The sequence below is a fragment of the Sylvia atricapilla genome, chromosome 19 (assembly GCF_009819655.1).
Source record: "Sylvia atricapilla isolate bSylAtr1 chromosome 19, bSylAtr1.pri, whole genome shotgun sequence".
Taxonomy (NCBI): domain Eukaryota; kingdom Metazoa; phylum Chordata; class Aves; order Passeriformes; family Sylviidae; genus Sylvia; species Sylvia atricapilla.
In genome coordinates this window covers 5,347,497-5,367,517 of record NC_089158.1, presented here as the reverse complement: position 1 = coordinate 5,367,517, position 20,021 = coordinate 5,347,497, and the positions used below count along the sequence as shown (strand labels likewise).

The following is a 20,021-nucleotide window of genomic DNA, read 5'->3' as shown; positions in this document are numbered from 1 at the left end:
TAATAACAAAGTCCTGTCCCAGCCACAGGGTGCCACTGCCCCTCACTACCTGCCCACTTTTAAATTGTTTATAAGCAGCTGCCGGCTCTTTGTTACCACCAATGAGCAGCCCCTGCTCACTCCTTTGTCCAGGAAATGAAAGTACAAACCCCAGGATTAGAAGCAGGGAATAAAAAAGCCAAAACCCCCCCAAAACTCCTCAAAATCCCATCTTTCAGCTAGAAAAGGTTTTGGTAGTGTGGGGCGCAGTGGTGCTGGGAGGGGCTGGTGTTTTTGGGGTGCTGGGACAGGGAGGGTGGCAATGTCACCCCTGTGAGGTCCCACCAAAAACTGTGGGGTTCTGCTGCGGGAAGGATGACCGAGGACTGGGATGAGGGGCTGGGGATGGCAGAGGGGGCTGAGCTCCAACAGGGGGTCTCCCCATCCAGACAGTTGGGGGAAACAGTCTCTCTGGTGACCCCAGAAATGGTGCAAACCAAAACTGAGCCGAGGGCACCTGGAACCCCCTTAAAGGCTCACAGGGGCTGCAATGCGCAATGGACCAGGATGGGGCAGGACATCATGCCCAAGTATCCTGCACACGGAGCGGGGACACCCCAAATCTTACATTCACCACCTGGCCCCCAAAAACCAGCTCAAAACCCAACACATCCCAAGTGCAATGCACAACAGCAGGTGTCCTGTGAGAGGCAGCTGGTGGCACCCTGATGCCTGGCTCCCACCACTCCCAGGTGGATGCAGGGGAACCTCCATCCATTCCAGCTCCAGGGATCTGCCCAGCAGGTGTGGAGCACTCCCTAGGTCCAGCTGGGGTGGGAGAAGGTGATGTTGTAGAGGCCAGCCCAGCTGGCAAAGACCTTTTTCTCAGTGATGAAGCGGTGGTGGTTGCCCCTGCGGCTCCGCTCGTTGTGGATGTAGGTCGTGCACTCGTCGGGGCCCTTTGGCTCGTAGTAGTGGTAGGGCAGGCGGCGGGGTGGGGGGTGGTGGCTGCAGGGGGGAAAGAAACATTTGGGTAAGCCCCATGGAGGGGTGAGGGCGCTGGGGTGGGGGCCTGGGGGTCTCCTTACCCGCAGTAGCTGGGTGGCACCATGCCATAGACGTGGACGGCGTCGCACAGCTCCACCGCGATCACCATGGTGAACCAGCCAGTGCTCAGCCACGAGCGAGACTTCTCCCTGGGGAGGGAAAACAACAGGAAGAATGACAGGGGTGAGGTGATGTGGGTAATGGACCCTCTCAGTGTCCCCAGCGTGCCTCAGGGGACCCCAGCTCAATGTTGCAGCCCATGAAGCAGCTCCAAGAGTCAGCTCTGTCTTGAGAACCTGGAGAAAGGGGGACACAGCACAAGAGGTGGCTCTGAGGTACCTGTCCTTCCCTGTCTCTCCCCGAAACAGGTCATCAAACTTCTTCATGCGGCCCGGGGAGACAACGTAAGCTGTCATGTTGGGGAACGAGGCGCAGACGCGCTGGATGATCTTCAGGAGGCTCTTCTGCATCTTGGTGGGTGGCCCCCAGAAGATGAAGATGGTCTCTGGGGTCCTGTTGACAAACTCCTGGGGCCGCTTGAGGACACGGTAGAGGCTGGAGTGGGCCACCACACGGAAGCTGGTCTTGTTGCCCACATCAGCATTGTAGCCTGTGGTGGGAGCATCGTTCATGCGGATGGTGCACTCAGCTCCATCAATGACCGTGCCCAGGTGGGTGCCCAGGAGGTGGCTGGAGCTGGTGACAATGGCGCACTGGTGGCAGCGGGCAGTCAGGGTCTGGTGATGACAAGCGCCGTCAGCAGGTGACTTTTGGTGTCACCATGGACAGGGTACTGTTCCCTGCGGAGCCACTGTCCTCGGGAGGGGACAGTTTGGCTGGATGTCAGCAGAGGGACAGCCCCTGTGTCAGCGCCGAGGCCCAGCTGCTGCCCAGCTCGTACCTTGTTCCCGCAGACAGGCAGGTACCCGTTTTTCACCCCCCACTTCTTGAGGTCGGGGGGTCGGCGGGCTCTGCCCCGCAGGCGGCTGTAGGGAAAGACCTCATTCCCGTTGCCAGAGCTGTAGATGATCAGCAACATGATCAGGGCAAAGAGGACTCCCAGGGCGGCGGCGCGCTGGCTCTGCGGGCGGGGGGAAAGCATCAGCCGTGCCCCCACCCCACGGGGGTCAGCATCCACCCCGCTCCCACAGCATCTCCAGCAGGATGTGTGCTGTCCCCAGGAGGTCCCCGAGGTGATCCTCTGGCACTCACCGTGCTGCCACTCATGTCTCTGTGCCGGCCTCAGCACACAGCGATCGCTGGCGTCTCGCAAGCACCTGCAAGGCATGTGGTCACCCCCAGCCTGGCCCATGGTCCTCAGGCTGCCGGGCTGCTGGGGGTACAGGATCAGGTGTACACAGGACGAGTCTCCAGGTCCCCCTTTGAAGAGGAGAACAACCCCCCCGGAATTTATGAGGGGAAAAGAAATGCTGTGGGCAGAGGCTGGGCAGACTCCGGGGTGTGGAAGAGCCAAACTCAGCCACAACTTGTGCCTGAGGGCCCCCCACGTTAAGCATGTTAAGCCGGAACCCATTCTAACTTCCACTCAAAGCAGACTGACCTAGTTTGGTTTTGGGAGCCCTGGTTAGTGAGCCCCAGCCATTCCTGGACCGCTCCAAGCAAGTGGAAATTAAAAACCATTGAAGCCTCTTTACTAATTGTCACAAGGAAAATTATGCAACAGCCTGAGATCAGCCCCTGGGGGGAGCTGACACCTCGAAACGCTCTCAGGGCTGCTGGTGGTGCCAGAAGGTACCAGCCTGCCCGAGGAGCCCCGGCCACGGCCGAGTGTCGTGGTGCTGGGGGGCTTCGTCGTGCAGAGGCTGGGGACTCTGAGGGACCCCCACTCCCGGACCCCATTTCGCTCCCTCCATCCTCTCGGGCCATGTGGCCCCACGCAGGGGTCCTGACGGCGGGAGCCCGCGGCCTTACCTGGCGGGGGGTCTCATGAGCAGTCCGTCACCTCCTGCGCCCCGCGGGCGGCGGGTGCTGCCCGGCCCCTCCAGCGGGCTCGGCCATGGCCGGGACCGCAGCTCACACCGCCGCTCTGCGGGAAAAACCTGCTTCAGAGAAAGCCCCTTCCTCCGCCGGGGGTTCCCCAGCCCTGGATGCGAACCCTCCGGCCCTCCGGGAAGGGAAAACCCACCCGGCCCCGGGTGCGAACCTCCGCCACTCCTACGCGCGAGTGTCCCCCCGCCCCGGGGAGCGTGTCCCCACCCCTGGCAGCGGCCGCTGGAAGCGACACGGGAGGGAGCTGGACCCTTCCTACCCCTCCATCGCCCGCGCACCGGCCGCGGGGGCAGGGGCCGCTCCCCGCCCGGCCACGGCGCCTTCCGCCCCTGCCCCGGCTGAACGGGCCCGGCGGGGACGCGCGACGTGCACCGACCGCTCCGCCGTGCCTGGGCGCCCCGATACCGCTGCCGATATTGATAACGGTGCCGTTACTGATACCGCTGCCGATACTGATACCGCTGCCGCCGCCCAGGCCGGGTCCTAGTGCCACCCTCCCGGGATGGGCGAGCACCGCCGGGTCCTAGTGCCGCCCTCCCGGGATGGGAGAGCACCGCCGGGTCCTAGTGCCGCCCTCCCGGGATGGGAGAGCCGCCGGGAAAGGCCGGGACTGATCCCCTGGTCCCCGAGGGCAGCGGGGATGGGGTGGGCAGCGCTGTCCGGCTGTACCAGGAGCTGCCGTGCCTGACTCGCTGCCGGCGCAGCGCATTGCTGGGATGCCGAGGTCACCCCCGCGCTGGCCGGGCACTTAGGGCCCCGCGCTGGGGGGGTTTCGTGGCGCAGGAAAAGGGCTCCACCGCTGGCAGGGACCTGCATCCCTGACCCCTGTCCAGAGGGATTCTGGCTCCGCTGTGCTGGTGATGCCTTGCCCTGCGTAGGGCTGTGGCAGCTGAGGTAGCAGGCAAAGAGCTCCACGGGCTCCTCTGCTGCACTGCCCTGCAGGAAGCAGCCCTGGCAGCACCTCCAGTTCCTGGATCACTCGCTCTTCACTGACCCCCAGCACCTCTGTCCCTCCTCTCGCCCTGGCTCCCCTGACACCAGATCCACCAAAACATGTGGCATCCGTTTACATGTTCAAAGGGCTGCTGTGGGCTCAGGGCCACCCACATGCCCATGGGCATGTCCCATCTCTCCAAGGACATGGGAGCTGCCAGTGCCCTCTGACAGCCCGGCAGCACTGAGCCCTGTGAGACTGAGGATCATCCCGGACCTAGCACCCATCCTGCATAGATGCAGCTGCTGGTTCCCAAATAATCTCAACTGTTTTCAGCACCCTCTTCCAAGTTTAGTATCAGCTCTACCCCCTTGTCACCTCCCCCTCTTATTTATAGCCCAGCAGCGTGAGGAGCTGTTGAGTATCTCCCCTCCCTCACTCCCTGTCCTGTTCTGCAGCCACAAGGGGCACACAGCAAAGGGCACAGCAAGGGGCACCACTTAATTAAAAACAGTTTTAATGGCCACATTTGCTTTGGTCTGAATCCAAGGACACTTGTGACAAGGCAACTTGGAGCCCCCAGGACACATGTGGTTCCAGGGCTTCCCAGGTGAGCAGATGCAGGCGCCAGGCAGCAGAAGGCAGAGCCTGGATCCAGCTACCTGCACCCCACACCCAGCACTGTCCAGGGGGCACAAGTGGGGCAAGGACTACAGTGCAGCTTTGTCCCTGTGAGAGGCACTAGTTTGTGGCCCTGGTGGGGCTGAGCATTTCTGCCCCATGTCCTGCTGGAGTCCAGCAGTTTGTCTAATCCTGCATTAAATAGTCCTCCTAGTAGAGAGAGCAGAAAACCAGGTCTCCCTGGGTCCATCCAGGCAGGCATTGGAGCTGGTGGGGCTGCATGGGTCTAGCTCATGCCCCCTGTGTACCAACAGGGGGTTCCCAGCCCATCTACCAGCTGAGGAAACAGGCACTGCTGCTGCAGAGATGAAGACTCCCTGCTCCAGGGTTTTGCAAAAAGTGTCCAACCGTGGCACCAGTGGAGTTGAGACATGTTGCTGCAGGATGAGAGCCGCCCTGCTGCCTCACCCCATGGCTGGCACACTACCTGCCTGCCCAGGAGGAGTGGTTGAAAACAATGTTTTTCCTCTTGGCCCAGCGGGAGAAGATGGCTTTCTCGGTGATGAAGCGGTGCCCAGCACGACGAGCTTGCTCGTGCATCAGGTACATCTTGCACTCGTCCAGTCGGCCCTTCTCAAAGTAGTGGTACGGCACGCTGGAGTGGTTCTTTTCCCTGGCATGAGGGGACAGGGTGAGTGTGGGACTTGTGGTGACACCGGACCACTTCATGCATGCCCCTGCCACCCGTCCCCACACCCGTGGGCTCGATATTTTCGTAGCCTGAGAATTGCTGAGCTCTTCCCAAGGGAAACTTTTCAACAGTTTTCTTTTTCCCAAAATAACCTTGTGTAAACAGTATTCCTTTCCCATAACAACAGGTGTTGTTTGCTATTTCTTTTACTTAGTCAATGGGTAAGGTGTCAGCCCTATGGACCAATAACGTGCCTTCTTAGCACAGCATGTTATAAAAGGGCTGAATGAACTGTAAATAAAACCTCCTGATTTCTACTGCCTTCTGACTGGAGTCAAACATCTTTATCTCGTGTCCCATTGTGACACACACCTGCAGTAGCTGTCACTGACCATGCCAAAGACACAGATCTGCTCGCACAGCTCCATGGCCAGGATCATGGTGAACCAGCCCGTGCTCAGGAAGGAGCCGGATTTCATCCTGCAAAGAGTTGTGGTCACACTGGAGTGGGTGGCTCTGTGTTGCTGGCCCATCCACACTACGGGTGCTCAATGTGGGGGACAGGTGGTATGTCAGGGGGACCTGATGGGGCTCCTCAGGAGCCAGCAGTACCTGTTCTTCCCCGTCTCGTTCTGGAAGACGTCGTCACAGTATGTCATCTTCTCCTCGGTCAGTGTGTACATCTGCACCTGGGGGTACTTCTCCATCACCTTGAGCAGTGCCCGGTAGGTTGAGCCCATCTTCTCCCTGCTCATCTTCTTTGCTGGCCCCCAGATAAAGTAGAGGGTCTCTCGGGACTGCTGGAAGAAGTAGGGCTGGTTCTCCAGCAGCAGCGGAACGCTGGTGTGTGAGACCACCCGGATGGTGCTGCGTGCCCCCACGTCCTGCTCGTAGCCGGTGGTGGGGGCATGGTTCATGCGCAGGACACACTCCTGCCCGTCGATGGCCTGTCCCAGCTGCGAGCCCAGCATCTGGCCCGAGCTGGAGACGATGGCGCAGCGGCGGCACAGCGCTCGCTCCAGCGGCTGTGGGGAGATGCACCGTCAGCTCCTCCTTCCCTCCCGCAGCAGCTGGACACACCACAGCCCGTGCCTGCCCTTCCCAAAGGACAGGAACACCGAGGCACGGGTGGGCCGAGCTGCCCCAGCACCGCCCCGTCCCCACGCACCTTCCCGTCGGGAACGCGGCTGTACCCCTGGAAGCTGCGGACGCTGGACGTGCTGGGGCTGTCCCGCAGCCCCGGGGCCTGGCAGCAGGGCTGGACGCGGGCGTGGTAGCACAGCAGGATGTACACCACCGCCGCCACCACGGCGCACACCAGCGTCAGGAAGAGCCGGACCTAGAAGCAGAGCGGGGGCAGTTCTCCGGGCCTGTCCACGTGCACCGGCCCCGCGCCGGATGCCGGTGGCCCCGTGGCCATGGAGGGTGCTGTCGCTCGGAGGGTGTTGAGGTGTGTTGTGGAGAGTGGCGCGGGGTGCCCGGCTCACCGCCCGAAGCGGCGATGGCCGCACGCCCCACGGGCTCCGTGCCGCCCGCGGGCACCGGCAGCAGCCGGGCTCAGCCCCCTGCAGCACCACTTTTACGGCGAGCGACCCCCCGATGGTGGCGAGGCCCCTCGCCCCCTGCCCTAGCGGGTACTCACCAGCGTCTTCATCCTCGGGGGTCCGGCGAATCACCGGGCGGGGGCCGGGGGTCACCGGGAGGGCGGGGGCCCGCACCCTGCAAGCGGAGCGGACTCAGCGGCGGCACCCGGGGCGAGGCCGCCCAGCGGGATTCCCCCGGTCTCCCAACGCCCGGGGCTCATCCCGCGCCTCGTGCCGGGAATCCCCGAGGCCATTACCGGGATTCCCCCACGCACCCTCATTCCCCCACGTGTCCAGCTCCCCGCTCCGTGTCCCGTCCCCCCCCGTGCCTCCGCGGGTGCGGTCCCGCCGGGCAGGAGTCGGGGCCGGGGTGTTCCCCCGGCGCGGCGTCCCCGCTTCCCGGTGCCGGCCCCACTTACCGAGCCAGGAGCCCCCAGCGCCGCCACCGGCGGGTCCCGCATCCCGCCCGGAGTGGGGTTGGCGGGCCGCGGCGGGGCGCAGCCGAGCGGGCACGGCCCGAAACCGGCACCGGAACCGGCGCCGGAACCGCCCCCGACCGCCCTCCGCTCCACCCCGCGCCTCCTCCGGGGCCGCGCCTACCCGTGTCCGTGGGCTCGTACCCGGCGCACCGGGACAGACCCCGGCACCCATCTCGTGTGTCCCGATCCCCGACTCTCTCCCTACCGTGTGCCTCGGTAGCGACCCCGTGGCTCTTCCCTCCTCTTGCTCTGCCCCTCTCAGGCTCCCCCTCCCGCTCGGGGGCTCCTGCAGCCCCTCTGCCCCCTGGGCTCTCTCGCCTCCGTCTCCCGATGAGCCCAAGGACACCACAAGGATCCAGGGCAGGTGAGACCCTCGGTACCCCAGACCCCAATCCAATGGCCCTAGGGGGTCGCCCATCACCTGCAGCCCCTCCTGCCAGGGTCAAGGCACAGAGCTCCCACGGGAAGTGTCCCCAAAGAGAGCTGCTGTTGTTCAGCGTGAGGCATTGGATTTCTCCCATTGGTAAAGAAACACGAGATGTAACCTTGAAACCAATCCCCGACAGTGTCCTGAACAGGCCTGGAAGCTGAGGAAGTGACAGGGACACCACTGGGCTCCTGCACAGGAAGCAAGGCCGAGGGGGAGCTCACACCTGCAGCTGCTCAGTCACCACCGATTCTTCTGCCCTTTGCTTCCTTCTGCCCCAGCCCAAAACCACCCTTGTGGGGGTGGCTGAGCCCCGGCCAGCAGGTGAGGGGCAGGGAAGGGCAGCAAGGGGTTCAACAGCTCAGCATGGCCTGGCAGCCTCTGCAAGAGCTGGAAACAACCTCCAGCCAGAACCTCACCTGGCTCCTGCAGCCAGGTTCAGCTGTGGCCCTCGGGGTGTCCCAAGCCACCAGCATCACCCCCAGGCAGGATGGGATACCGTGGACCATGCTGCTGGCAGGAATTTTACAGTACATGCCAGAAGGGTTAGAGTACCCCAAATCTGCCCTTGCCAGGCAGGCTACAGGCAGCTCCAAGCATGGCAGAATGAGCACGAAGTTGGGCCAGGTTCTCTCTGATGCCTCCCTGCCTGACCTCACCAGCAGGACACCATGCACTGCCAGGGCCATGCTAGTTCCACCCACCCTGGCAGGCTTGTGGCACCCCTTGGCATGGGCAGAGGACAGGGAGTGAGACCTTGCAGACCTTTATTGAGGGTGAACCTGCTCACTGTGGTCCAGGGGAGCTGCCAGGACAGCAGCTGCTGCCAGGAGAAACCCCATGGGGGAAGGACACTGCCACCACACCTGCCTGCTCAGCCTCAGCCTGGCTGGCACACGGAGCCTTGTTCAGGGCAGGAATCCAGCCAGGACTGAGAGCTGTGATGGGAACCACACCCAACACTTCCTTGTGATCCAGGACATCTTCTCACCTCCCTCACAGCTGGGTGTGACACGGAGGGCAGCACTGTCCCTGCACCTTCTGCACACCCAGCCTCATGGGGACCCCTCTTCAGAAAGGAAAGAGGCCCCAGCACTGTGATTAGCCCTTCCACAAGCAAATAGAGAAGGCAAACATGTCCTTTCCAAGCCCAAACTCTCATTTCTCTCCTCTCAGACTTGAATAAAATAAAAAAAAACTCACAAACTGTAGGTAAACTTTTAAATAAAATTCCCAGAAGGAACAAACTACTGGGCAGAACCAGAGCTGAGGGGAAGGAGTGCCTGGAGAGTGGGCAAGGCAGCCCCAGCTGGGGAGCAGGGGCTCTGGTCCCTCACTTGATGAGTCTTGGATGAATCCTGCTTCTCTTTGGTCAGTTAATTGTAAACTACAGATTTAGTCTCTGCAGAAGGGAACGTAGGAGCAGCTCATTGCTGGGCACCTTGGAGATGTCTGCCTGGAGCTGCAGAAAAAGTCTTTCCCTGGCTGTGATGCTGCAGCTTGGGCACCTCCTCATCTCCTCAGCTGGGCCTTCAGTCTGATTTCTTGGCATGTTTCCTGCTCTTCCACATGACGAACATTATAAAAACACCTGCCATAAGAGAGAGAACAGATTCAGGTAGGAAACTTTTAATTCCAGGCATTTCTACAACACCTGGTGATGACAAACAGAATCTCAGCAGAGACAGCACAAAAATTCTGCTGTCCAGGGTCTCACACAGAAACACAGCCCCAAGTCCCTGCGCCAGGCTAAGCTGCAACAGTAACCACAGAGAGCGTCATGAGTGTCACACATTAGCTAAACCCCTAGCAACATTCTTCTCTCTTCCTAATTTAGAAGTTTCTAATTAGAGCAACAGAAATAACTCACCTATAAATAGCAGCAGCAGCAGCCCTGCTGCCACAGGGATGATGACTGCGTATTCCCGAGGCAGGAAATACTGGTGGATCCCATGGTCGCTGTCGATGAAGGGCTGCAGGGACAGAGAGGGGTGTCAGCAGGTGGGCACAACACCTCGAGGTGCAGCCTCGAGGTTTCGGGAGAAGCATGGAAATATCTGGTGTGAGATGGCTAAAAAAAGGGTGCCCAGCATGTGGCTTGGCCACAGAGACCAAGAGAAGAGTGGGTGGGCAGTGAAGGGTTTGGTGTTCAGTAGACAGTGAGGGGTGGCTGTGGGGCTGGCAGAGAGTCCCACAGCCCCGGGGGCTTGGGGTGGGCAGAGCTGCTGGCGCAGAATACAGCAAATGCCTGTCTCTCTGCCCTGCACAAGGGAGCAGCTGACACCAGCTCTGCTCCGTGGTTATCCCAGCAGGATCCCTCTGCAGAGGCCACTGGAAGGCTCTGGACACTAGGGAGCAGTGTGAGGATTCCCACACAGCAGAGAATACTCCTACAGCTCTGGGAATGCTGGGAGCACAGACGTGGATCAGGCAGCAGAGTGAGCAGAGGCAAGAGGAGAATTCAAAACCCTTGGAGTTGGAGAGGAAGCTGGTGGGAGTTCAGACATTAGCCCAAGGCTGAACCTGGCCTCTTGCACCTGGAAAGCTTGTGGGAAGGTTTCTTTCCAGGGAGAAAATCACTTCTGACCTCAGCTGATGTGTCCCCAGAAATGGGCAGCCTCACAACCACTTTTCCAGAGCTCTGCATTCCTTAAACTCTTGTCCTCCCTACCAGGCTTCAGATTTGTTAACTCTTTCTATGTTTCACTCTGTCATCTCCACTAGAACCAGGAATCTGGGGGATGCAAATGTGGACATTGATGACCACACCTCCATCAGGCCCAGGCTTCAGCTCTTCCCAATGGATTATCCAGCCCTAGTTGGGTCAGCCCATCTTGGAAGAGCAGGTGGGCACTATGATCAATGTTTGGTCTTGCCCAGGCAAGGCCAGGAACACCCAGATGGGACAAGGACTGTGCCAGCTCACAGAGGAAGATCTGCCCTGAAATTTTTAACCCAGAAGGTAAGAGTCCTATGGGCACACAGACACATTATTGCCTGAACAAATGCCAGGGAAACACGTGAGTATGGAGCGACTGGGATTATATTGGCCAGAGGAGCCCCGTACCAGTACGATGATCCAGAGGGTGTAGTAAACAAAGAGGACGAGGCTGAAGGCGACCAAGCCAAACCCAACCAGCTGGTCCGTCGCTGTGGCCTGCAAAGGGAGAGACAGTCAGAGCGGGATCCCCGGGACAGCGCCTGTGCAGGAGCGGCTCAAGGCACCTGCTGCTGGTTACGTGACCGCGCTGTGCGGGGCCGGCACACCGGGGAACGGCAAAACCCGGGGCTGGGGCACCGCGTGGATGAGACACTCCGGCGGGATTATCCACGGCGGGCTGCCGGGCCCTGCCGCAGGCAGCTCCCTGAGCCAGTTCATACACCGCATTCCAAGGACCGACCCGGCCGGCCGGGCCCGGTCTCTCCGCAGCGGCGGCGGCCAGGGAGCCTCGTGAGGGCTCGGGGCCGCGATTCAGCCCCAGCCCCCCGAGCTACCGGGCCGAGCAGCGACCCTCCCTGTCCCCGTCACAGCGTCCCGCTCCGGGCCGGGCCCTCACTCACCATGGCGCCCCGGCCTCCTCCCCGCCGGCCACGCCTTTCCGGCGCATCCTCCAATCAGCGAGCGGTCCGCCAAGCCCGCCCCCGGTAGCGGCCAATCGGCGGCGCTGGGCGGGGCGAGCGGCGCTGGGCGGGGCTTGAGCTCCGTCACCTCCCGGAGCCGCGAAACGCCCGGAGAGGCGGGAACGGTGCGGGACCGGGACCTGCGTGCGGGATCGGGAACTGCGTGCGGGATCGGGAACAGCGTGCGGGATCGGGAACTGCGTGCGGGATCGGGAACTGCGTGCGGGATCGGGAACAGCGTGCGGGATCGGGAACTGCGTGCGGGATCGGGAACTGCGTGCGGGATCGGGGCCGGAAGACGGTGGGAACGGCACGGGGGGAACGCGGGAGAGCAGCGCTTGTCTGACCCGCAGGTCTGAGAGCGTTGTTACAGCTCGGAGCGCCTGCTCCAGTGCCGTTGCCTGTGAACAGGGTGCTCCGCTTGTATCTACCATCGGTGCCCGGGACCTTTGGTAGTGACGGATCCTGACACCAGCTCCAGCCCCCGGGACACTGTCATACTAGCCCCAGCCGTTCCTCCCAGCACGCCCGGGGGCAGCGGGAGGAAAGGAACAAGCGAGACCAACTAGGCAAAGGACAGACACCAGAGATAGAATCGGCTGCCTCCCCTTCCTGAAACAAGGGGAAAGGGAAGACCGTGCTTAGGACTCAAAGGTGCACTGACCTTTGTGTAGCCGAAGGAAAAGGCAAAAGCTGCTTTCTCCCAGGGCTCCTATTCCCCTGCAGCCGTGTCAAGCATCAGCAATGAGTACCTGGGCACTGAATTTGGCTCACCCTCCATTAAGGGGGTGGCGAGCCTGTGGTGGCCGAGGGGCTACTCAGGCACAAGCCCTGAGGATCCAGAGATATTCGCTGCTGGGCTGTGGGCCCAATCCCCCAGGTGAGGCTGGTGAGGCAGCCCCAGCAGGAGCTAGGCTGGGACACATGGGACAGAACTCAGGACACTGCCAGCGACTCAGGCAGGTGTCACATTTTCCCGGGACTGCTGCTTCCACAGGAGAGGTGCTGTGCTGCCAAGCTGCCCTCTCCAGCTCCAGGGAAGGACTGGCAGGGATCTCCACTTCCAGATGCCAGAGCAATCCAAGAAGGCAAAGTCAAACTGTTCTAGGCCTGAGCATGCCCTTCTCACCCCATAGCAGATATTTAAAAGAAGAAACAGAGCAAGAAGAATCAGTGTGAAGTACCAAAAAACCTTTATTTTTCCCCCAAACCATAACAACATTTGACATTATATTGATTTCCTCATATATTTGTTATTTCTCTACATTAGGAACCAGATACAGAAAATACAAACACGATCTGCTGAATCAAAGACGGCACAGCATTCCGTTAGAAAAAGAAACAAAAAAACTAGAGGAGCAAGATAGAAATGGTGAAAAATAGTCATTCCCTCCAGCCCAAACTTTCCAAGAATCATCATCAAAATAGAGCAGTGGAAGTAGCTTCTCTTTCTAAACGCACTTCTGCTTTAAGACAAAAGTTAGATTTATCTTTAGATTTTCAAAATAAAAAAATGTTAAACTATCTTTCAAGCAATTTTTGAAGTTTGCATAGACCCATTCCCTTTCCAAAAATATCAGCCATCTCTCTATAGAATCTGATACAAATCGAGTGCGCCTCAGCCGAAGGTCACCAAGCTCAGTTCGCTTTCAAGAAAATAAAACATGATTTCCCCTTCCCCTCCCTCCCCCCACAAAAATACGCGCTCTACCGTTATTCCATGTGTTTGAGGCAAGTTACCAGGCTCAGCCACATCCCTCGCTCAGAGCTTCATCCAAATTCCTTTCTTTTTCCCAGGTTTCCATGCCCGCTGCCTCCCGGCGGGGCAGAGGCACTCTGGAGGCAGCGGGATCGGAGGGCGCAGGGTGGGGGCTAATGGACACAGCTCTTAGGGGGGGAAGTGAGGGGGGAATTTTGCATTCATCAATCCCTCCCACAGCGAGGAAGTGGCTTTTCAAGGACAAAAACACCTGCGACCAGGCAGAGTTTGTAGAAGCTTGTCCCTGGGGACTGACCTTGTCCAAAGGGCTCAGTCACCGGAGCAAGAACTCAGCTAGAGACCAGGTGGGGCAGCAGGGCTGGGGCAGGAGGGGTGGAGAGGGGTCTGCAGCCCCTGGGTAAGGCAGCGAGGAGGGGAGGGGGAGCCCCTCGCCAGGAGGGGTTTAACTGTGGTGCTCTAGCGTACCTGGAGTGAGGTTTTCCCAGAGGTTCCTGGCAGCAGTGCAGAGACCAGCTGCGCTGCCACCCGCTTAAAAAGAAACGGCAATGACAAAATAAATAAAAAGTCAACCCCTCCTATTTGTATGAGAATGAAATACTATTTTTTTTTTCAGGCCTCCACCTGGTTTGGAACCCTCTAAAAACTGAAGCAAATGTTTAAAAGGGCTTGTTAAACTTTTTGCAGGGGGCAAAGTGATGTGGCAATGAGGGGGGGAGAAATCACACGTCTGCTGCCCATCACTCCAAGAGTCAGGACAGCATGAGGCCCCCAATTAAAGTGCTGACCATACAAAAGATGATGAGGGAGCAACATCCTTCTCCCCCTTTTCCCATCACAATTTCCAACTGAAATCCATCTCCTTCACCAAGTAATGACTAAGCCTATTATTTTGGACACTCAGTTTTAAATTGGTTTTAAAAAAAGAAAAAAGTTAGTAAAAAAGTTACACTGAACTTCCTAATGCTTTGCAATGTGCTTCCACCAACTAAAGGTCTAGAACCCAGGAGCAGAGCTCACACGTTTTGCCTGATCCCAAGACTGAAGCAGAGAACCAGCTCTGCTCTTTGGGGCCAGCCAGGCGTGAGCAGCCCTGCTCATCAGCATCAGAGACCCAGGGGATGCAGAGTCTTGCCAATAAGGTCCTTTTACTTGTTTAAGCCACCTCTGAATCCCCTGAGAAGGGGAACAATGTGGGGAAGAACATTCCCCCCTAAGCCCCCCCTGAAATAAAATATCAATGAAACAATAATGCAGTCAAAAACCACCAGCCTGCTGGTTTTGTATAAAAAAGAAATTCCATAAACTTCACAACAAAAAAAGAAAAACCCAAAGGAAACTAGCCAGCGGTTTGGGTCTGGAAACTGATTCACTTCTTAAATGTTCAAAGTCCAACGAGGAATAGGCGGCAGCGATGCCACAAGGAAAAAAGTGCTCATGAGATGCAGCTTCCTGAGGCAGTGGTGAGTATGTGGGACAAGTGACTCCACAGCCACCACCTCGGGTGCCCATGGCTGCCTGGGGACTGCCGGGCATTGCTTGTGCTCTGCATGGGTTCTACAAATAGGAACAGACTGCTCCTTCCTCCCTCCAGGTCTGCTCCAGGTGCCCCAGCCCCAGCTGTGCTGTACAAGGCTGGATGACTAGGACTACTAACTCACTCAAAACTAGGGACAGGAGAGCTAAAGCCACACAAAGACCAGGATCTGTGGAGGCACTAACGTGGAGACAAGGAAGAAATACCCTATGAGACACAGTAACCAGAAATGCAACCAGTGATGTGCCAAGCCATTGGAAGAGAAGCCAAAGACGTGCCCAGGTTGGCCACAGTGATGTGATGGAGCAGGTTAGGTCTCTGCCAGCCTGGGAAGGAGAGACCAGTGCTCTCAAAAGCTCAACTACATCTCTTGCTTTGCTGGGAAGATATTCCTCCCTCTGTCCCACTGATTCCGTGACATGCCGAGCTGCCAGTGCCTCGGAGCAGCCGACTCTTGCCAGTGGAGGCCAGAAGAATGCCCTGGGATCCCAACTGCTCTGACAGTGACTGCCATTGTTTTCCATGGGAACAGAAGCAAGGCAGCAGAAGTGAACTGGGTTTTGGCCTCTTTCCTGGCTTATGCTTGCTCCTTTCAAGTCCTGGTTGGATCTGATTTCCTGAGGGGCTTTGTTGGCCCCTGGGGAGCAGCCAGACCCTCGGCTCTGCACGGCCATCCACAGACAGGGCAGAACAGCCACTGCTGTCTGAGCCTCCTGCCCTCACCCTGACCTGAGCAGACAGTCAGGCCAGGCCTGGCTTTCTGGCAATGGCCCAGAGAGAGAGAAATGCAAACAGTTCTCTCCTTCCTGCAGACACTGGCACCCCAGGAACAGGGCAGGATGCTCAGCAGCCTGCAAGGGAGTGCCAAACCTGTCCAGGCTGAATGAAGAAAAGATCACCATTAAACAAACCTAGCAAGTGTAAAAATGTGAAAGAGCTTTTGTTCTAGACAGTCTCAAAAGATCCAACATTTTTCCCCTACATTAAACCAAATCAAGGTGTTGTCTGTATCCCCTTTTTACCCTATTTCAAATTTATTTCCCTTTGAAGGGAAAGGGTGGAAAAGATGCATATCCTGTATGTGGTCTGTTCAAACACAGAAAGCAACCTCTTGACTCTAAGAGAGAAACCATCAAAACAGAGTAAGCAACTGTATAGTTTTACCACACTGCTGAGCACCCTCCTCATGCAGCATCCTTAGCTAGAAGGGTAAAAAAAAAAAAAAAAAAAAAAAAAAAAAGCTAAATCAAAGCCCTTTCATTCCTTGTTTCTCATTTTGCCAGATTTCCTTTTCCAGTAGCTCATCTGCATGCATTCTGGCCAAAGAGATCACAGTTAATCCTTTTTTTATCTCCTTTAACAGAGGCTTTACAATGACTAATAATTTGAATGTGATCACTTACAAGTCTTTCCTTGCTGAACAGAACGAGTGTGTGCCTGTACACACACACACACACACACGAGTGTCAGAGGGGAGCCAGGTCTTGGAGTATGGAATTACTCGGAGGGCATGGCTGTTGAGTGCTACCACAGAACACTGGCAAAAGAGGAATGGGCACTACACAGAAATAGCTTATCAGCTGAGGGGCTCTGTACAGGGAGGGCTGCTGCAAGCACAGCCTGCTGCTGGCCCACAGCCAGGGGCTGCCCAGATCCTGGCTGGCAATTCAGCTGCCAGGAGAATCTCCAAGTGAGAGCTGAAAGGGATTGACATCTCTGCCACACACTGCAAGGAGAAGTGTCAAACAACTGCAGAAACCAAACTCAAAGAAGAGCAATTGAAAGATCAACCAGAGAACAGTTTGAAGCCTTGTCAGAAGAGTTCACTCACCACAAAGCAGGTCAGAAGAGCTGCTGTGGTTAATGCAGCAGCAAACACCCATTCTACCCTTGAAGGCAGAGACAGTAGCTTCTCCCCAGCCCCAGAAGGAATCAGCTCAAGCACCGATCTCTGCGGAGAAGGCAAGAAAGGCCAAGCAACACCAAATCCCTTACTGGCCCAGGCCAAGAGAGGCAATTGACATCACCACCACAACAGACAGACCACTGCAGTCAACTGCATCCAGCTCTGGCCCAGGGAAGGGCTGTCAGATGAGATCCTTTTCACAGTCCAAGAAGGGCAGTTCCCTTCCTGAGCCAGTGAAGACAAGAAGAAAAAAAAAGAGGCTTTGTATTCCAAGCTCCAACAGGACTATTTGCTGAAACAGTCCAGCAAACACAGATTATATTCCTGGAATAATGAGTAGAAGCCTCCTCCAGGTAAAATCTGTAACCTCTAAAGTGCTCCTGCTAATGCTAGTTGATGAACATCCCCTTCCATGCCCAGCAGTGGAAGGGCTGCTGCAGTCAGTGGTGTGACAAGCACTCACATTTAACTGTTCACCAACTCCCAGCTGGATTGCGGTAGTTTTCTGAAATGCACTTTTGGGAAGTATTTCCTATGAGAAGATGTTATCTGGGGATGTGAAGATAGGAAGGTGAAGTGTACACCACAGCATACCTTGCTCAGTAAAACCATTGCCTTGGGAGGTGATGTTCCCTTGCAGAGTCAATGGAATAAAGCATCCTGCAAGTGGCCATGTCACCGTGTCCCCAACAAGCAGCTCTGGGTTTGGTTAGACTGGTGTCCCCCATCCCCAGTGGTTTGAAGAGTTCACAGTGGTATAACCCAACGTTTTGGGGAGACAGAAACTGAGAAGTCCCGTGCTGCAAGTGAATGGGTGGAATGAGGGATGCAAATGAGCAACATCCTCTGGGACTAGCCCAAGGATAAGCCCCACAGACACCTTCTGTCTGAGCAGGAACAGGAGGAATGCATGCACTGGAAGGACCAAGAAGCAGAGAAGGACAATGCCAATGCAGGGAAAGTGCATGTTCTGGAGTGGTCTCGGAGTAGTTCTGCAGTGCAAACATATGGGGAGGGGCATGGAGAAATCCCTTCTGGAATGCTGCATGAAGAGAGGTAAAGGTTGGCATCCATGTGGCAGCGGACTGGGTAGGGGACCTGTGTCCAACAACTCTACCCTGTTCTTCACATTTAGTGGGTTTCAATCACCACTGGCTCGTAAACTCCAGATGAGACCCTGGGGAGGCAGAGGGGGAGAGGGGTTGGTTATTTTCCACAGTCATTTTGAGCAACCAAGTTCTGATTCAGAGCTCTCCACTCTTAAATGTCACTTCAAAACCCCCACAAACCACTGCCAGTAACAAATCAGCCTTGTGGGAAGTCAGTCCTTGGAATACTGAGGGGACAAAGAGGTGGCAAGTCAGCAACAGCACTGGAGAGAGCTGGGTGTGACACATGAACGCTTTTACAGGACACAGCAAAGGGGGAGTATCCTATCCAGAACAAAGAGCAGGCGTGCCTGGCTTTGTTGCGCTCCTGGTTTTGTTACCAACTTGATATATCTTTGTATTACCATTAACACTCTTCTTAATTTAACTGAAAAGACGCAATAAAGCCTCAAACGCAACTGGCCAAGAGCTGTACTAAAAGCTATAGTAGCAAGAAAAAGTTTTATTGCTTCAGAAGGCTTTCATGAGAGAAGAAGCCCTCGATGATTATGGAAGAGGCAGGGAGAAGGGACAATAAGAGGCAGGGAAAAGGGACAATAAACCCTGCTCTGCCGCAGTTTTGCTTCAGGCCAGCAGGAGGCAAAGCTCCTCCTTCAGGAACAAACGGGAACCAGCCTCTACCATTTTGTCCTCTCACTCCTCACTTCTGTTCCTGGGTCTAACCACCAGGATCCCATTATCCCTCTGAGCTCCTGCTGAGAACTGCATTCATACTATAATGCAACTGTAGCCTGCCACCAAAGGGATCCCAGGGCTGCTAACGTAGGAATAAAGCCACGATGTAGCACATGATGCTTAGACAGCTCTCCTGTAGCAAAAAGCCGAAGTTTCCTAGGTACAGAGCCCACTAATCTCTCTGGAGCCCTTCTGTTTGCCAGCCTTTTAGGAAACCTACCTGTTTCCCAGCTGAATACCGCTCAGCGTAGTTGTCCCGTCTCTGCTCACAAACAACCTCAGGTTACTGTCTGCAGACAGAAAAGGAAGACAGACATCAAAATCCAGAACTACCGAGGCTGCCAGGAACTCCCCTCCCAGCACAGAACCAGTGTGTCTCAGCAGATGCACATACACACTTTCTGGTGGTGTTCCCACAGTCACTGGGCCCCTGGGAACTCCTTCCCTTGCTCCAAAAGGGAGCCTTCACAATATAAAGCTTTGGAAGAATAAAGGCAGAGAAATTAATTCAGTCATACTTCTCCAGCTGCCTCTTTTAAGGCAATTCCATTAATAAAAGTTTTTGGTCAGCTTATACGTATCTGAACAGATGAGATGTGGGGCCTCACACTGCTCTTGTAGAGACACTGGAGGAGAAACTCAGCCTGCTCTGCTGGCAAGAGGCAGCTGCATTCAGTCTAGTTCTAACCCATGCTGAGTGAGGTGCAACTCCCCACATGGTAAGAGTGCTGCCACGAGTAACAATTTAAGGTGATTAATGGTAAATTAAGGAAGCACTGATAACAAGCTAGGCTCAAGTTTAAAACTTAACAGAAAACCTCAGATAAAAAAAATCAGATTAAAGATTGACTTCTGTGCTAAACAGGGACATTAAAGTGAAAACAAAAGCAGTTATATTAGTTTTCTCCTAACAGATGCTGTGACTGCAGTGGAGAAAACACCTTAGGCTCTCAGAGTGACCTGATCACCAGCACATGGTAACCCACGTTTCTGTAGAGATGTGCTGCTTCCACTCCAGTTGTGTCCTCCTCTTTTCAGAAATACCCTTGGCCTGACCCTGGACAAAGGCCACTAGAGCAGTGCATACAGCTGATGCAACTGATCTCCACTGTGCTGAGAATCAGTATTTTTCCTCTCTCTCCCTGCACATTAGAACTACTATTCAATCTCTGCTGCCTGTGGAACAGCAGCAAGTGCTATCTGTAAATACATGTGCAGCTCTCAAACCCACAGGGTTTATCTACCACAGAAACACCCAGCAAGCACTGAAGGCAAGTAGCTGTCCAAAGGAGAAGAGAGCCCATGGCAGATCAGATTTGACTGTAAATGCTTGGCAGCCTTGCAAAAGGAAGAACCCAGACATCCCCTCTGAGGTTTTCCTCTCACCTTCAGTATTGCTGACATCTGTGAAGTCCTGACTCTGCATTATTTTCTCCACTATATCATCAGCATCGATCCTGGTGTCATCCACTCGGGTTGGGTGACTCTCCATCAAATCCTTTTTTCTCCTGGTAAGAGGAAATAGAGGAAAAACTTCCTCAGCTTTTCAAGACACAGACTTCCACATGCTGTCCTGCTTCTCTTGGCCAAAATCTGATCCACTGCTGCCTGAAGACAAAGGAGCG

At 56.2% G+C, this 20,021-nt stretch overlaps 4 protein-coding genes across 5 annotated transcripts in view; all 4 read right to left on the bottom strand.

Annotated features, from left to right (window-relative positions):
* Positions 1 to 647: 647 nt before the first annotated feature.
* ST6GALNAC6 (ST6 N-acetylgalactosaminide alpha-2,6-sialyltransferase 6) lies at positions 648 to 3,426 on the bottom strand. The gene is made up of 7 exons (XM_066332634.1): positions 3,296 to 3,426; positions 2,959 to 3,073; positions 2,239 to 2,303; positions 1,928 to 2,107; positions 1,366 to 1,763; positions 1,068 to 1,175; positions 648 to 987 (listed from the first exon to the last, which is right to left on the bottom strand). Exons 3-7 carry the CDS (start codon positions 2,251 to 2,253, stop codon positions 798 to 800), a joined length of 891 nt encoding a protein of 296 aa, XP_066188731.1. The 5' UTR covers positions 2,254 to 2,303; positions 2,959 to 3,073; positions 3,296 to 3,426; the 3' UTR covers positions 648 to 797.
* A 1,046-nt stretch (positions 3,427 to 4,472) lies between these two features.
* Positions 4,473 to 7,402, bottom strand: ST6GALNAC4 (ST6 N-acetylgalactosaminide alpha-2,6-sialyltransferase 4). 2 transcript variants are annotated; one of them, XM_066332627.1, is made up of 6 exons: positions 7,285 to 7,402; positions 6,925 to 7,001; positions 6,451 to 6,621; positions 5,895 to 6,307; positions 5,655 to 5,762; positions 4,473 to 5,264 (listed from the first exon to the last, which is right to left on the bottom strand). In XM_066332627.1, exons 2-6 carry the CDS (start codon positions 6,934 to 6,936, stop codon positions 5,075 to 5,077), a joined length of 894 nt encoding a protein of 297 aa, XP_066188724.1. In that variant the 5' UTR covers positions 6,937 to 7,001; positions 7,285 to 7,402; the 3' UTR covers positions 4,473 to 5,074. The 2 variants fall into 2 exon arrangements, with proteins under 2 accessions (XP_066188724.1, XP_066188723.1); XM_066332626.1 differs by lacking the exon at positions 6,925 to 7,001 and having other exon boundaries at positions 7,285 to 7,367.
* A 1,576-nt stretch (positions 7,403 to 8,978) lies between these two features.
* DPM2 (dolichyl-phosphate mannosyltransferase subunit 2, regulatory) lies at positions 8,979 to 11,394 on the bottom strand. The gene is made up of 4 exons (XM_066332625.1): positions 11,333 to 11,394; positions 10,839 to 10,928; positions 9,642 to 9,744; positions 8,979 to 9,362 (listed from the first exon to the last, which is right to left on the bottom strand). The coding sequence occupies exons 1-4, from the start codon at positions 11,333 to 11,335 to the stop codon at positions 9,304 to 9,306; spliced, it is 255 nt and encodes an 84-aa protein (XP_066188722.1). The 5' UTR covers positions 11,336 to 11,394; the 3' UTR covers positions 8,979 to 9,303.
* Positions 11,395 to 16,473: 5,079 nt separating this feature from the next.
* EEIG1 (estrogen-induced osteoclastogenesis regulator 1) overlaps positions 16,474 to 20,021 on the bottom strand; it is a 33,395-nt gene continuing 29,847 nt past the window's right edge. The window contains exons 10-12 of the mRNA XM_066332632.1: positions 19,783 to 19,904; positions 18,617 to 18,686; positions 16,474 to 17,729 (exon numbers count right to left, since the gene is read on the bottom strand). Of these exons, the coding sequence (XP_066188729.1) occupies positions 17,684 to 17,729; positions 18,617 to 18,686; positions 19,783 to 19,904 (238 nt within the window). The 3' untranslated portion in view covers positions 16,474 to 17,683. The remainder of the gene's footprint in view (positions 17,730 to 18,616; positions 18,687 to 19,782; positions 19,905 to 20,021) is intronic.